Here is a 17,733-nt window from a genome sequence, read left to right on the forward strand (position 1 = left end):
AGGTGGTGGAATTCCCACGGCTACTGCCACATACAGTACAGGACAGGGTGCTCTCGGGGGGGTGGGTGGGAGTGGGGAAGATCTCGGAAACTTACCAGGTGATGCAGGAGGAGGAGGAGGCCTCGGTGGTGGAGTTGAAAGGTAAGTGGGAGGAGGAGTTGGGGGAAGGACAGCGAAGAGGACGTGGGCAGATGCCCTAGGGAGGGTGAATTCTTCCTCTTCATGCGCGAGGCTCAGCCTCATACAGTTTAAGGTGCTACACAGGGCACACATGACCGGGACAAGGATGAGCCGGTTCTTTGGGGGTGAGGACAGGTGTGTTAGGTGCTCAGGGAGCCCAGCAAATCACACCCATATGTTCTGGGCATGCCCAGCGCTGGAGAAATTTTGGAAGGGCATAGTGAGGACGGTGTCGAGGGTGGTAGGATCCAGGGTCAGACCGGGCTGGGGGCTCACAATATTTGGGGTGGCAGAGGAGCCGGGAGTGCAGGAGGTGAAAGAGGCCGGGATTCTGGCCTTTGCTTCCCTGGTAGCCCGGCGAAGGATTCTCCTTCACTGGAAAGATGCAAGACCCCCAAGCGTGGAATCCTGGATCAGCGATATGGCAGAGTTCATTAAATTGGAGAGGGTGAAATTCACCTTGAGAGGGTCGGTACAAGGATTCTTTAGGCAATGGCAACTGTTCTTAAGACTTCCTGGCAGAACGATAGACATTGGTCAATGGCAGCAGCAGCTCGGGGGGTTTACTTTATTTTTGTTTGTTATTTACACTGGAGGGTCTGAGGGGGTGTATACACCTGTTGTGTTAAGTCGGGGTGTTAATGTTAATTTACTATTTATGTACAGGGGGGGAGGGGTTTGGGGGGGTTGGTATTTTAGATTGTGTTTTGTACTTAACCCTGTTGGGTTCTTTTTTCTTTCTCATTTTGTTATTGATATTTTATGAAAACCTTTAATAAAAATTATTTTTTAAAAAAGTAATACAGAACTTGAATACTGCCAGCAAACACATTTTGTTGAAGCTTTATTTGCTGACAGAAAGAACATGTATTCACATTGTGACCATTTCAGCTAAATAAAATACGTGGCAGCCATTTACTGGTTCATTCCTCAGGGCAATGCCTTGACCAATCAGAATCAAGCTACTCGGTTGGAAATTTTCAAACAATGCTTGACAGTTAACCGTCAGTCACCATTCACTGGTGCAGTCTCCATGGCAACGCCTTTATTAATCAGAGTCCACTTGCCAACCAATCAGCATTCTCTTACAATACAGTATAAAGTTGTAGTTTCCAGACATTGCAAGAAAATCAATTGTCCTGATGAAAACAAAACACCTCAACAAAATGTACATTGAAGGAACTAGCTACGAAGAGTGGGTACACTCATGACATTTTGTAGATGCTGGAATGGTTCTTGCAGATTGGAAGATAGCAAATGTGACTGAATAATTTGAGAGGGAAGAGAGAAAACATGGAAGTACAGACCTGTTAACCGTACATCTGCAGGAGGTAAAAATGCAAGAATCTATTATTAAAGGATGTGATAAACGGACACTTGATAATAATGATCTGGTTGTTTTCATGACATAGTTGTAATAGTTTGTAGTTTTGGTTTTTAATTGTCATTTAACTAATTATTCTGATTATATCAACAATGCCTTTTTCTGTTCAAGGCATTTTCCAAAATACTGCAGAGACTTCTGATGTTTAAGCTCATTATGTTTTGGCTGAAGATGAACCTTTAAGTTTGCTTTTACAAGTTTATCATTGAGACATTTCAAGTCTGCAGTTTCCCTTCCATGACTGATTCTCAATTGTTTGTATCAATTCATTTTTCATTAACAAACTTCCTGGTCAAACCTGAAATTTGTTTTTTGACATTAACCAGATTTTCCTTCAATTGCTTGTTATTGGCAAGAAATGTTTCATTTTGACCATGTTAGGACCAACATGATTTAGTGTGTGCTGCAGTACAGCTTTCTCCACATTACTGTCTCCAGTAGCCAAATCATAAACCAGAATAAAATATATTCCTTCAATAGGTGATTTAGGAATAATTCCCACCAAAACAATTCTCTTTACAAAGTGACTTCTTAAATTTACTTTACACAAAAAAACAGGTTCATAAATTCTATTAATATCCCTCAATACCATTTCCTTCATAAATCTATCCTGATATAAATTGCATCATCAGCGACCATCATTGATTGGTCTGCCCGTGTCTCTCAAAATTTTGATTTGTTAAATTATTTTATTGGCAGAGTAAGGGTTTAAAAGAATGAGAGGTGATCTCATTGAAGCCTACAAAATACTTCCAAGAGTAGACGGGTAGGTACAGACACTGGGTCAAAATCTTGGAACTTCCTCCCTACAGCACAGTGGTTATACCTACACCTCATGGACTGCAGCAATTCAAGAAGGTGGCTCATCACCACTTTCTCAAGGGCAATTAGGGATGGGCAATAAACATTGACCTAGCCAATAAACATTGACCTAGCCAATAAACATTGACCTAGCCAGCGAGACACACGTCCCACAAATGAATACGTTTTCTCTGGTTGGGGAGTCTGGAACCAGGGAACACAATTAAAAGGGAAGCACTTAGACGGAGATGTAGAGAAAGCTTGGAATTCTCTATCGCATTGGCCGTGGAAGCCGACATGTGACTCCAGATCCACAGCATTGTGGTTGATTCTTAACTGCCCTCAGGGATGGGCAATTAATGCTGACCCAGGATGCCCACATCCCATAAACAGATAAAGAAAAAAAAAATGGGGATGTGGGGGAAAAGCATGAAATGATCCGCCAGGATGGTATTAAGGCCCGATGGGCAGAATGGCCTATTCTTGTTCCTCTCTAGTCACCTGCTCATGTTCACTGTACTGAATGCAGAGCAGCACAGGGCTTCAGCGCAGGAAGAGGCACGGCCCTTTAAACCTGCTCCAACATCATGGCTGACCCGGTTGTGGCCCGAACTCCACTTTCCCATCAACCCTCTCATCTGAGGAATGAGTCGAGTGAACTTTCCCATCATTATTACGAGAGTTAGCAAAACGTTCTTGTTTTTATTAATTGTTTTGCATCTGAGGGGGTTTGAAGTTCTGCAGTCCAGCAAAGTCTGCCATGTTGATGTTCTGTTACTGCAATTTACTTTGGATCTGTAGTTTATGAGCTATGACTGATTATTTTCCTGCTATTCAAAGATGAAGCAAATACAAAAGAATTTGTATCGATTCAGTGACCTAATTACAACAACAGAGCTTTAAATGATTCCCAGGCAACACTACATTAGCAGAGTAGGAACTGAAAGCTTTGTTCCCAGGAGGGTCCTATCCTAGAGCAGTGTGGAAAGGTGTCCAAGTAACCAGGCTGCGCTGTCTTTATCATTTAGGGGGGCAGCTAAACTGATGAACTCTGGAATTTGGACCCAACGGAAACTTTACTCAACGACATTTGGCAAAAAAAGTGCTCAACACGCCACGGAACATGCCTTTCCACACCGGCACACATGACAGCACGTGTAAATGGACACACACACAAGAGGATATGTACCAATGTGGACATGAGAGCACACGTGGCAACAACACAAGCAGATGTGCTAACAAACACACGAGCACAGAGTGCAGACACGAGAGCACACATGCCAAAACAGACACATGAGAGCATGTGTTAACATGGACACACAAAAGTACAAGTATTAACAGGACACATGTTAACAGAAACAAGAGCACTCTCAAAAACAGGGAAGCATACAAGATACACAAATGCATATGTTAACAAACGCACAAAATCGTAAGACACGTGAGCACAGATGGTTGTGGTGGTTGGAGGTCAATCATCTCAGCTCCAGGACATCGCTGCAGGAGTTCCTCAGGATAGTGTCCTCGGCCCAACCATCTTCAGCTGCTTCATCAATGACCTTCCTTCCATCATAAGGTCAGAAGTGGGGATGTTTGCGGATGACAGTATAATGTTCAGCACCATTCGCGACTCCCTCGATAATGAAGCAATCCATGTCCAATTGCAGCGAGACCTGGATAATATCCAGGGTTGGGCTGACAAGGGCAAGTTATATTCACGCCACACAAGTGGCAGGCAATGGCCACGTCCAATAATAGAGAATCTAATCGTCGCCCCTTGATGTTCAACGGCATTACCATTGCTGAATTCCCCCACAATCAACATCCTGGGGGGTTATCATTTGCCACAAAATCAACTGGATCTGGCCATATCAACACTGTGGCTACAACAGCAGGTCAAAGGCTGGGAATTCTGTGGCGAGTAACTCACCTCCTGACTCCCCAAAGCCTGTCCACCATCTACAAGTCAGGAGTGTGATGGAATACTCCCCACTTGCCTGGATGAATGAGGCTCCAACAACACAAGAAGCTCAACAACATTCAGGACAAAGAAGCCCACTTGATTGGCACCCCATTGACCAACATCCACTCCCCCCACCATTGACGCACAATGGCAGCCGTGTGTACCATCTACAAAGTGCACTGCAGTAGCTAACCAAGGTTCCTTTGACAGCACCTTCCAAACCCACGACCACTACCATCTAGAAGGACAACAGCAGCAGATACCTGGGAACCCCACCAGCTGGAGGTTCCCCTCCCAGTCACTCACCACCCCGACTTGGAAATATATCATTCCTTCACTGTTTCTGCAGCAAAAACCTGGAACTCCCTCTCTAACAGCACTGTGCGTGTACCTACACCTGAGGGACTGCAGCGGTTCAAAAGACAGCTCACCAGCAGCTTCTCAAGGGTAACGAAGGATGGACAATAAATACTGGGTTGCCAACGATACACACATCCTGTGAATGAATTTTTACATGGAAGGGAGGGTGATTCCGAGTCCAGAGGTGGCAATATTTGGAGTGTCGGTAGATCCGGGAGCCGGGGGGGGGAGAAGAGAGGTCGACGTTTTGGCCATTGCCTCCCTGGTGGCCCGGAGATGTATTTTGCTGGGATGGAGGGATCCGCAGCCTCCAAAGTCCGGGGGGGGGGGGGGGGGGGGCGGTCAGTGACATGGCAGGGTTTCTCAGGCTGGAGAAGATGAGGTGCACCTTAAGAGGGTTTAAACTAGTATGGCGGGGCGGGGGGCACGGGAGCAATAGGTCAGAAGGTGAGAGCATTGAGGGAGAACTAGGGAATAGGGACAATGTGGCTCTGAGGCAGAGCAGACGGGGAGAAGTTGCTGAACACAGCGGGTCTGGTGGCCTGAAGTGCATATGTTTTAATGCAAGAAGTATTACGGGTAAGGCAGATGAACTTAGAGCTTAGATTAGTACTTGGAACTATGATATTGTTGCCATTACAGAGACCTGGTTGAGGGAAGGGCAGGATTGGCAGCTAAACGTTCCAGGATTTAGATGTTTCAGGCGGGAGAGAGGGGGATGTAAAAGGGGAGGTGGAGTTGCGCTACTTGTTCGGGAGAATATCACAGCTGTACTGCGAGAGGACACCTCAGAGGGCAGTGAGGCTATATGGGTAGAGATCAGGAATAAGAAGGGTGCAGTCACAATGTTAGGGGTTTACTACAGGCCTCCCAACAGCCGGCGGGAGATAGAGGAGCAGATAGGTAGACAGATTTTGGAAAAGAGTAAAAACAACAGGGTTGTTGTGATGGGAGACTTCAACTTCCCCAATATTGACTGGGACTCACTTAGTGCCAGGGGCTTAGATGGGGCAGAGTTTGTAAGGAGCATCCAGGAAGGCTTCTTAAAACAATATGCAGACAGTCCAACTAGGGAAGGGGCTGTACTGGACCTGGTATTGGGGAATGAGCCCAGCCAGGTGGTAGAAGTTTCAGTAGGGGAGCATTTCGGGAACAGTGACCACAATTCAGTAAGTTTTAAAGTGCTGGTGGGCAAAGTTAAGAGTGGTTCTAGGGTGAATGTGTGAAATTGGGGGAAGGCTAATTATAACAATTTTAGGCGGGAACTGAAGAACCTAGATTGGGGGCGGATGTTTGAGGGTAAATCAACATCTGACACGTGGGAGGCTTACAAGTGTCAGTTGAAAGGAATTCAGGACCAGCATGTTCCTGTGAGGAAGAAGGATAAATACGGCAATTTTCGGGAACCTTGGATAACGAGAGATATTGTAGGCCTCGTCAAAAAGAAAAAGGAGGCATTTGTCAGGGCTAAAAGGCTGGGAACAGAAGGAAAGTAGGAAGGAACTTAAGCAAGGAGTCAGGAGGACTAGAAGGGGTCACGGAAAGTCATTGGCAAATAGGGTTAAGGAAAATCCCAAGGCTTTTTACACGTACATAAAAAGCAAGAGGGTAGCCAGGGAAAGGGTTGGCCCACTGAAGGATAGGCAAGGGAATCTATATGTGGAGCCAGAGGAAATGGGCGAGGTACTAAATGAATACTTTGCATCAGTATTTACCAAAGAGAAGGAATTGGTAGATGTTGAGTCTGGAGAAGGGTGTGTAGATAGCCTGGGTCACATTGAGATCCAAAAAGAGGTGTTGGGCGTCTTGAAAAATATTAAGGTAGATAAGTCCCCAGGGCCTGATGGGATCTACCCCAGAACACTGAAGGAGGCTGGAGAGGAAATTGCTGAGGCCTTGACAGAAATCTTTGGATCCTCACTGTCTTCAGGTGATGTCCCGGAGGACTGGAGAATAGCCAATGTTGTTCCTCTGTTTAAGAAGGGTAGCAAGGATAATCCAGGGAACTACAGGCCGGTGAGCCTTACGTCAGTGGTAGGGAAATTACTGGAGAGAATTCTTCGAGACAGGATTTACTCCCATTTGGAAGCAAATGGACGTATTAGTGAGAGGCAGCATGGTTTTGTGAAGGGGAGATCGTGTCTCACTAACTTGATAAGAGTTTTTCGAAGAGGTCACAAAGATGATTGATGCAAGTAGGGCAGTGGATGTGGTCTATATGGACTTCAGTAAGGCCTTTGACAAGGTCCCTCATGGCAGACTAGTACAAAAGGTGAAATCACACGGGATCAGGGGTGAGCTGGCAAGGTGGATACAGAACTGGCTAGGTCATAGAAGGCAGAGAGTAGCAATGGAAGGATGTTTTTCTAATTGGAGGGCTGTGACCTGTGGTGTTCCACAGGGATCAGTGCTGGGACCTTTGCTGTTTGTAGTATATATAAATGATTTGGAGGAAAATGTAACTGGTCTGATTAGTAAGTTTGCAGACGACACAAAGGTTGGTGGAATTGCGGATAGCGATGAGGACTGTCAGAGGATATAGCAGGATTTAGATTGTTTGGAGTCTTGGGCGGAGAGATGGCAGATGGAGTTTAATCCAGACAAATGTGAGGTAATGCATTTTGGAAGGTCTAATGCAGGTAGGGAATATACAGTGAATGGTAGAACCCTCAAGAGTATTGAAAGTCAGAGAGATCTAGGTGTACAGGTCCACAGGTCACTGAAAGGGGCAACACAGGTGGAGAAGGTAGTCAAGAAGGCATACGGCATGCTTGCCTTCATTGGCCGGGGCATTGAGTATAAGAATTGACAAGTCATGTTGCAGCTGTATAGAACCTTAGTTAGGCCACACTTGGAGTATAGTGTTCAGTTCTGGTCGCCACACTACCAGAAGGATGTGGAGGCTTTAGAGAGGGTGCAGAAGAGATTTACCAGAATGTTGCCTGGTATGGAGGGCATTAGCTATGAGGAGCGGTTGAATAAACTCGGTTTGTTCTCACTGGAACGAAGGAGATTGAGGGACGACCTGATAGAGGTCTACAAAATTATGAGGGGCATAGACAGAGTGGATAGTCAGAGGCTTTTTCCCAGGGTAGAGGGGTCAATTACTAGGGGGCATAGGTTTAAGGTGCAAGGGGCAAGGTTTAGAGTAGATGTACGAGGCAAGTTTTTTTTTTTTTTTACACAGAGGGTAGTGGGTGACTGGAACTCGCTGCCGGAGGAGGTGGTGGTAGCAGGGACGATAGTGACATTTAAGGGGCATCTTGACAAATACATGAATAGAATGGGAATAGAGGGATACGGACCCAGGAAGTGTATAAGATTGTAGTTTAGTCGGGCAGCATGGTCGGCACGGGCTTGGAGGGCCGAAGGGCCTGTTCCTGTGCTGCACATTTCTTTGTTCTTTGTACAAGGGTTCGCTCAGAGGTGGCAGCCATTTATCGACTTCTTCAAGGAAAGCTGACCATCAGCAGGGGGGGTGGGGGAGAGGAGAGAGAGACATGGAAGTGAAGATTAAGGGCAGGGAATCTAAGGTATGGGTAGCTCGGAGTTAGGGCAGGGGGAAGTTGGGTGTGTTATTGTGGTTTTTATGTGTGTGTTGGACCGCTCTGTTGTTTAGAATGTTAAAATGTTAAAATTATAAATGCCTCAATAAAATATTCTCCAAAAAAAAGTTAATGAAGTTTTAAAAAGCTTGGTAAAATAGGAGATCGCACATACAACAGATGAAAAATCACACAATGCATTCATGCAATAACAAAAACATGCTGAGTGTACTCACACACATACATAATACACATACAAAACAAATATCCAAAGATCTATGTTTTCAACATTCCTTTCAAAAAAAAAAAAAATGCTTTCTCTCATGATAAACATAATTCTAAGAAAATCCTTCCAGAATGAGCAGGGTCTGCAGCGGAGAATCTGTGCTCCAATTGCACAATAATACTTTACTCAGTGACATCATTTGGTCATGAACAAAGCTGTCTGCAATACACACAATTACACAGCCATAAGATCCATGTTAACATGTGTATACACAGGAGTATATGCAATAACACACACACACACACGGGTGTGCAACATGATGTACCAGCCATATACATACAGGGACATGGCAACACAGACCATGATGAGCTTACATCTAATAACATGCAGACAAGTGAGACAGCACATGACTGAGAAGCAAGGGCATACATGATGACACGGACAAGTAGTGCACATCAACACTAACAGGGCCACACATGATAGTACTCCTGATTGCACACATGGTGACAAGCACACAATTGCAGACATGAAACATACACCCATGTGCATGAGATGCATGAAACATGCTTCAGATCATGCCAGCAAAAAGATAGTCACATTGATGCGCAATGATACACGGGCAGAAATATCAGTCAACAAGACACGTCTCAACACGATTCCCTTACAAACAACAAAGTGCTTTCTCTCATATTAATTGGAATAGAATGCTGACAAAAAAATCCTTCAGATAAACACTCATTCTCAGGAGCCCCACTCATACTGAGGTCACCCCAGCTGTCTGTCGAATAGTTTTCTATAGTGATGAGAGGTCTGGCTCAAGCCAGGCGGGGGGGCAGCTGGGCTGTGGGTGCTTCCATCAGGCTGACATCAACAAAGGGGGCAGTCGTGGTGGGAGGGGGGTGACTGTGGCAGCTCCCGATCTCACTTTTCCACTTAAGGAGGACAGAAATCTGCAAAATAGGGATGTTGCAAAGCTTCCTCAGCTGAAATCCTTTGCACTGGGTTACATTTCAACAAGTTCTGTATATAAAAGACAAAAAGAGACAAATAAACCTTCAGGGAGAGGCGGGACAATTATAGGCACCATCCTTTCCCAGCACGGTGAGGGTTAAAGCTCGGACAGGTCTACAGGAATAGAGATTCCACCAGAGAACCTCAGGTGGTTTTGACAACCCCAAATAAGCCATACCCACCACTGGTAAAATCAGTACAAGTTTGGTAAACATAAAACAATCTGGACAGAAGGTCACAGACAAAATGTCACCATAGGATATATGGCACAGGAACAGACCATTCGGCCTGACCAGTCCATGCCGGTGTTCATTTTTATTTTATTCATGGGTTGTGGGTGTCGCAGGCGGTGCCAGCATTTATTGCCCATCCCTAATTGCCCTTGAGGGGGAGGTTAAGAATAAATTTAGAGTACCCAATTCATTTTTCCAATTAAGGGGTAATTTAGCGCGGCCAATCCACCTACTCTGCACGTTTGAGTTCTGGGGGCGAAACCCACGCAGACACGGGGCGAATGTGCAAACTCCACACGGAGTGTGACCCAGGGCCAGGATCGAACCCGGGTCCTCGGCACCGTGAGGCAGCAGTGCTAATCACTGGCGCTGCCCTTCAACCACATTGCTGTGGCTCTGGAGTCACATGTAGACCAGGCCGGGTAAGGACGGCAGATTTCCTTCCCTAAAGGACATGAGTGAACCAGATGGGATTTTGTGACAATGGACAATGGTTTGATCATCATTAGACTTTTAATTCCAGATTTTTATTGAATTCAAATTTCACCATCTGCAGTGTCGGGATTCGAACCCGGGTCCCCAGAGCATTCCCCTGGGTCTCTGGTTTACTGGTCCAGTGACAACACCACTACACCAACCGCCTCTCATCTCCACTGCGATCTTTCCTCATCCGAATCGTCGCGGCAGCTCTCCGTTCCCTTCTCCCTCGTAAACCTGTCAAATTTCCCTTTAAATGTATCTATTCTATTTGCTTCAACCACTCCCTGTGGGAGCGAGTTCCACATTCCCATAGGAATTTAGAACAGAAATAGGCCATTCAGCCCTTCGAGCCTGCTTCACCATTCAATCAGGTCCTGGCTGATCTCCTCCTGGTCTCAAATACACCTGTTGCCCATGTCCCTTTAACCTGTTTTTTAAAATCAGAAATCTATCTATCTCCTTCTTGAAACCATTTAATGACTCAGACTCCACCGCACTATGGGGCAGCGAGTTCCACACATTCACCACCCTCTGCGAGAAGTAGTTCCTCCTCATCTCAGATTCAAATCTACCGCCTCTCAACCTGTATCTGTGACCTCTCGTTCTAGATTGTCCCACAAGGTGGAACATTTGGTCTATGTTTACTTCATCAATCCCTTTTTTGTATTTTATACACCTCGATCAGATCACCTCTCATCATTCTGAACTCCAGTATAAGCCCACACTGTTTAATCTCTCCTCGTACGTCAACCCCCTCATCCCCGGAATCAATCTGGTGACCCTCCTCTGAACTGCCTCCAATGCCACCACATCCTTCCTCAAATAAGGAGACCCAAACTGGACACAATACTCCAGATGTGGTCTCACCAACACCCTCTACAATTGCAACAACACTTCTCTACTTTTATACTCGTCCTTTGGCAATAAACGCTAACATTCCGTTTGCCTTTTTAATGACACGCTGTACCCCAAAACCGACTTTCTGTGATTCATGAATAAAGCCACCCAGATCCCTCGGCCCAGCTCCCTCTGCCCAGCTCCCCCTGCCCAGCTCCCTCTGCCCAGCTCCCTCGGCCCAGCTCCCCCGGCCCAGATCCCTCGGCCCAGATCCCCCTGCCCAGCTCCCTCGGCCCAGCTCCCTCGGCCCAGCTCCCTCGGCCCAGCTCCCTCGGCCCAGCTCCCTCGGCCCAGCTCCCTCGGCCGAGATGCATTTTGAATCTACTTTCCATTTAGATAATATCCCTTTCTGTTTTTTCAGCTGAAATGGATAACCTCACATTTACCGATATCAAACACCATCTGACAAATTATGGCCCAATCTCCGAGCCTCTCTATATCCATCTGTAAAATCTTTATCTCCTCTTCACCGCCTGCTTTCCCGCCTGTTTTAGTATTATCTGTAAATGTTGCTGTGTCACACTCTGTCCCTGCTGGCAGATTATTGATATAGATTGTAAACAGTTGGGGTCTGAGGACTGACCCCTGCGGCAGCTGCTAGTTACAGTTCACCAGCCAGAGAAGGACCCACCTGGACTGACCCTCTCACCACTCTCTGGGTGAAGGAGTTTATTCTGAATTCCCGATTGGATTTCTAGGTAACTATCTGAAAATAAGACCATAAGACAAAGGAGCAGAATTAGGCCACTCGGCCCATCGAGTCTGCTCCGCCATTCAATCATGGCTGATATTTTCTCATCCTCATTCTCCTGCCTTCTCCCCATAATCCCTGGTCCCCTTTTTAGTCATGAACCTATCAATCTCTGTCTTAAAGACACTCAGTGATTTGACCTCCACAGCCTTCTGCGGCAAAGAGTTCCACAGATTCACCACCCTCTGGCTGAAGAAATTCCTCCTCATCTCTGTTTTAAAGGATTGTCCCTTTAGTCTGAGATGGTGTCCTCTGGTTCTAATTTTTCCTACAAATGGAAACATCCTCTCCACGTCCACTCTATCCAGGCCTCGCAGTATCCTGTAAGTTTCAGTAAGAATCCCCCTCATCCTTCTAAACTCCAACGAGTACAGACCCAAAGTCCTCAACCGTTCCTCATACGACAAGCTCTTCATTCCAGGGATCATTCTTGTGAACCTCCTCTGGATCCTTTCCAAGGCCAGCACATCCTTCCTTAGATACGGGGCCCAAAACTGCTGACAATACTCCAAATGGGGTCTGACCAGAGCCTTATACAGCCTCAGAAGTACATCCCTGGTCTTGTACTCTAGCCCTCTCGACATGAATGCTAATATTGCATTTGCCTTCCTAACTGCCGACTGAACCTGCACGTTAACCTTAACAGAATCGTGAACAAGGATTCCCAAGTCCCTTTGTGCTTCTGATTTCCGAAGCATTTCCCCATTTAGAAAATAGTCTATGCCAACATTTCTCCTTCCAAGGTGCATAACCTCACACTTTTCCACATTGTATTCCATCTGCCACTTCTTTGCCCACTCTCCTAGCTTGTCCAAGTCCTTCTCCAGCCCACCTGCTTCCTCAATACTACCTGTCGCTCTATTGGCAATCTCTTGCGAGGCTCTTCCCCCACGTGAGGAAACATTTTCTGTCTTCACTGTCTAAACATTTTGTCATTTTGAAGACCTTCTGTTAGTCACCCCTCAGCACTCTACCTAAGCCCACACCTCCACCCTATCCTCGTGACCCATAACCCCACCTAACCTTTTGGACACTAAGAGGCAATTTAGCATAGTCAATCCACCTAACCTGCACATCTTTGGACTGTGGGAGGAAACCGGAGCACCCGGAGGAAACCCACGCAGACACGGGGAGAACGTGCAGAATCTGCACAGTGACCTGAGGCTGAATTGGACCCGGGACCCTGGCGCCGTGAAGCAGCAGTGCTAACCACTGTGCCACCCTGAAATAGGAGAGGTTGACAAATACAATTTTAATAATGATCTGATCCCTCCTGGACGCCGCTCCAGATTGTCCCTCACCTGCAACAGGTCTCGTCCAGTTGTGTTGAGCTTCGGAACGACATTCAGCAAAGATGTTGTCGCTGGATACATGGGATAGGGCTGGAAAGGAACGCAAGAGTCAGAGATTCTCATTAAACTGTTTTCTACGAGTGCTGGGGTTAGACTGGGAAGAGGAGGATTATACCAGATATGGAACTAAAACAAACAACAGTTAATCCATCATTATTAGTTAATCTTACTCAGTGAACCATCGTCCCCCCTCTCCAGGACACACACTCCCACAGTGCTGGCACTCATACCACCTCTTCATCCCAAGCATCCATATTCTACACTCACCAATTCCATTGTGTCTAGTTATTTTTTTAAGCCTATCTTCACATCCAGACTGTTTTGTTCCCTGTGGGAAATAGTGGGGGAAGAGCTGGAAGAATTCCCAAGCTGTTTTTCTGCCCATTGACGGTGTTACAAACACGTCTCCCATGGCCAACAGGTCCTGGCATTGGGCCTGAACCTGGAGCTTCTGCTCCGGCGGTAAGGACACCACGGGACCCACGGCTGTGCCGAGTGAGCTGGCCCAGCTCCAATCACAGGCCTGCAGTGAGACCTGGGACCCTCAGGCCTGGAATGCTCGGTACGACAGTTTACAACACAGCCACTGAGAGATCGCATCTTCCTAATCTCCACAAAAGTCTGCTCCTCTCTCCACGGACTTGCAGAGTTGCATTTTGTTTTCCAGAATCCACAGTATTTTGCTTTTATTATTCTGGAAGATTGAGGATGCCAGGGATTATCATAGAATGAACAGTGCAGAAGGAGGCCATTCGGCCCATCGAGTCCACATCGGCTCTTGGAAAGAGCACCCCACCCAACATAGAACATAGAAAATACAGCACAGAACAGGCCCTTCGGCCCACGATGTTATGCCGAACCTTTGTCCTAGATTAATCATAGATTATCATTGAATTTACAGTGCAGAAGGAGGCCATTCGGCCCTTTGAGTCTGCACCGGCTCCTGGAAAGAGCACCCTACCCAAACTCAACACCTCCACCCAACACCAAGGGCAATTTTGGACATTAAGGGCAATTTATCATTGGCCAATCCATCTAACCAGCACATCTTTGGACTGTGGGAGGAAACCGGAGCACCCGGAGGAAACCCACGCACACACGGGGAGGATGTGCAGACTCCGCAGACAGTGACCCAAGCCGGAATCGAACACGGGACCCTGGAGCTGTGAGCTGGGGGGGGTGAGAGAGGAAGTGGAACCCGGCAAGATTAGGAGAGAAAGACCTGGATGAAGAGTGAGATGAGAGGGGGAGACAGACAGAGTAAGATAAAAGCTGAGAGAGAGATTAAAAGGAAAGAGTGAGAGATAGCATTAAACAAAGGGCCAGGACCAGGATCACGTGGTAGATGTAATGACAGAAAAATGTAGAGTTAGATGGAAACCAGAAACCGAGAGGTAGAAAGAGCGAGGCAGAGAGAGAAAGAATGAGAAGTGATATTATCGGCCTAAATATTTTTTCAGGCTTAATGATGCTTCAAGGGTGAATAGGGAGGGCAGCAAACGCTTGGCCTAGCCAGCGACACCGCATCCTGGGAAGAATACATTTTAAAAACTCTCTCACAAGAGTATCTTATGTTCAGGAGTGTGCGTATCTATCCAATGTCTAACTATGTAACATAGTTTTTTGTACAGTGTGTGCAGGAGGGTTTCCTGAAACAATATGTTGACAGGCCAACAAGAGGCGAGGCCACGTTGGATTTGGTTTTGGGTAATGAACCAGGCCAGGTGTTGGATTTGGAGGTAGGAGAGCACTTTGGGGACAGTGACCACAATTCGGTGACGTTTACGTTAATGATGGGAAGGGATAAGTATACACCGCAGGGCAAGAGTTATAGCTGGGGGAAGGGCAATTATGATGCCATTAGACGTGACTTGGGGGGGGGATAAGGTGGAGAAGTAGGCTGCAAGTGTTGGGCACACTGGATAAGTGGAGCTTGTTCAAGGATCAGCTACTGCATGTTCTTGATAAGTATGTACCGGTCAGACAGGGAGGAAGGCGTCGAGCGAGGGAACCGTGGTTTACCAAGGAAGTGGAATCTCTTGTTAAGAGGAAGAAGGAGGCCTATGTGAAGATGAGGTGTGAAGTTTCGGTTGGGGCGATGGATAGTTACAAGGTAGCGAGGAAGGATCTAAAGAGAGAGCTAAGACGAGCAAGGAGGGGACATGAGAAGTATTTGGCAGGAAGGATCAAGGAAAATCCAAAAGCTTTCTATAGGTATGTCAGGAATAAGCGAATGACTAGGGAAAGAGTAGGACCAGTCAAGGACAGGGATGGGAAATTGTGTGTGGAGTCTGAAGAGATAGGCGAGATACTAAATGAATATTTTTCGTCAGTATTCACTCAGGAAAAAGATAATGTTGTGGAGGAGAATGCTGAGCCCCAGGCTAATAGAATAGATGGCATTGAGGTACGTAGGGAAGAGGTATTGGCAATTCTGGACAGGCTGAAAATAGATAAGTCCCCGGGACCTGATGGGATTTATCCTAGGATTCTCTGGGAGGCCAGGGAAGAGATTGCTGGACCTTTGGCTTTGATTTTTATGTCATCATTGGTACAGGAATAGTGCCAGAGGACTGGAGGACAGCAAATGTGGTCCCTTTGTTCAAAAAGGGGAGCAGAGACAACCCCGGCAACTATAGACCGGTGAGCCTCACGTCTGTAGTGGGTAAAGTCTTGGAGGGGATTATAAGAGACAAGATTTATAATCATCTAGATAGGAATAATATGATCAGGGATAGTCAGCATGGCTTTGTGAAGGGTAGGTCATGCCTCACAAACCTTATCGAGTTCTTTGAGAAGGTGACTGAACAGGTAGACGAGGGTAGAGCAGTTGATGTGGTGTATATGGATTTCAGCAAAGCGTTTGATAAGGTTCCCCACGGTAGGCTATTGCAAAAAATACGGAGGCTGGGGATTGAGGGTGATTTAGAGATGTGGATCAGAAATTGGCTAGCTGAAAGAAGACAGAGGGTGGTGGTTGATGGGAAATGTTCAGAATGGAGTACAGTCACAAGTGGAGTACCACAAGGAGACAGTGATGAAAATTAAAGCAAATCATAATTCTCTCAACAACTCAATCCTCCATTTAAACCCTGTGTTCAACCAGAAGGTTAACTTGACCCCAACAGAAACTGGGTAGTGAAGCCATTGGTAAAGCTGGACAGCTCTCCCCCAAACCTGTGTAACAGAGCACAGAACCTGGACAGCTCCCCCCAAACCTGTGTAACAGAGCGCAGAACCCGGACAGCTCTCCCCCAAACCTGTGCAACAGAGCACAGAACTGGGACAGCTCTCCCCCAAACCTGTGTAACAGAGAACAGAACACGGACAGCTCTCCCCCAAACCTGTGTAACAGAGCACAGAACCCGGACAGCTCTCCCCCAAACCTGTGCAACAGAGCACAGAACTGGGACAGCTCTCCCCCAAACCAGTGCAACAGAGCACAGAACTGGGACAGCTCTCCCCCAAACCTGTGTAACAGAGCGCAGAACCCGGACAGCCCTCCCCCAAACCTGTGCAACAGAGCACAGAACTGGGACAGCTCTACCCCAAACCTGTGTAACAGAGCGCAGAACCCGGACAGCTCTCCCCCAAACCTGTGTAACAGAGCGCAGAACCTGGACAGCTCTCCCCCAAACCTGTGTAACAGAGCGCAGAACCTGGACAGCTCTCCCCCAAACCTGTGTAACAGAGCACAGAACCGGGACAGCTCTCCCCCAAACCTGTGTAACAGAGCACAGAACCCGGACAGCTCTCCTCCTGACCTGTGTAACAGAGCGCAGAACCTGGACAGCTCTCCTCCTGGCCTGTGTAACAGAGCGCAGAACCTGGACAGCTCTCCCCCAAACCTGTGTAACAGAGCGCAGAACCTGGACAGCTCTCCTCCTGACCTGTGTAACAGAGCGCAGAAACTGGACAGCTCTCCTCCTGGCCTGTGTAACAGAGCGCAGAACCTGGACAGCTCTCCGCCAAACCTATGTAACAGAGCGCAGGACCCAGACAGCTCTCCCCCAAGCCCGTGTAACAGAGCGCAGAACACGGACAGCCCTCCCCCAAACCTGTGTAAAAGAGCACAGAACCTGGACAGCTCTCCCCCAAACCTGTGTAACAGAGCGCAGAACACGGACAGCCCTCCCCCAAACCTGTGTAACAGAGCACAAAACCTGGACAGCTCTCCCCCAAACCTGTGTAACAGAGCGCAGAACACGGACAGCCCTCCCCCAAACCTGTGTAAAAGAGCACAGAACCTGGACAGCTCTCCCCCAAACCTGTGTAACAGAGCACAGAACCTGGACAGCTCTCCCCCAAACCTGTGTAACAGAGCACAGAACCTGGACAGCTCTCCCCCAAACCTGTGTAACAGAGCGCAGAACACGGACAGCCCTCCCCCAAACCTGTGTAAAAGAGCACAGAACCTGGACAGCTCTCCCCCAAACCTGTGTAAAAGAGCACAGAACCTGGACAGCTCTCCCCCAAACCTGTGTAACAGAGCACAGAACCTGGACAGCTCTCCCCCAAACCTGTGTAACAGAGCGCAGAACATGGACAGCTCT

The 17,733-nt window shown here is 47.3% G+C and overlaps 1 protein-coding gene across 2 annotated transcripts in view; it reads right to left on the reverse strand.

Moving 5' to 3' along the window:
* Positions 1-1,007: 1,007 nt before the first annotated feature.
* The window catches only part of cdk5 (cyclin dependent kinase 5), a 248,988-nt gene continuing 232,262 nt past the window's right edge, over positions 1,008-17,733 (reverse strand). The window contains exons 11-12 of one of the 2 annotated variants that reach the window (XM_072468561.1): positions 13,130-13,210; positions 1,008-9,406 (exon numbers count right to left, since the gene is read on the reverse strand). In XM_072468561.1, coding sequence (XP_072324662.1) covers positions 9,272-9,406; positions 13,130-13,210 — 216 coding nt within the window. In that variant the 3' untranslated portion in view covers positions 1,008-9,271. Of the gene's footprint in view, positions 9,477-13,129; positions 13,211-17,733 lie in introns of both variants that reach the window. The other variant, XM_072468562.1, reaches the window with a different exon arrangement.

This window comes from Scyliorhinus torazame, chromosome 11 (assembly GCF_047496885.1).
Source record: "Scyliorhinus torazame isolate Kashiwa2021f chromosome 11, sScyTor2.1, whole genome shotgun sequence".
Classification (NCBI taxonomy): Eukaryota; Metazoa; Chordata; class Chondrichthyes; order Carcharhiniformes; family Scyliorhinidae; genus Scyliorhinus; species Scyliorhinus torazame.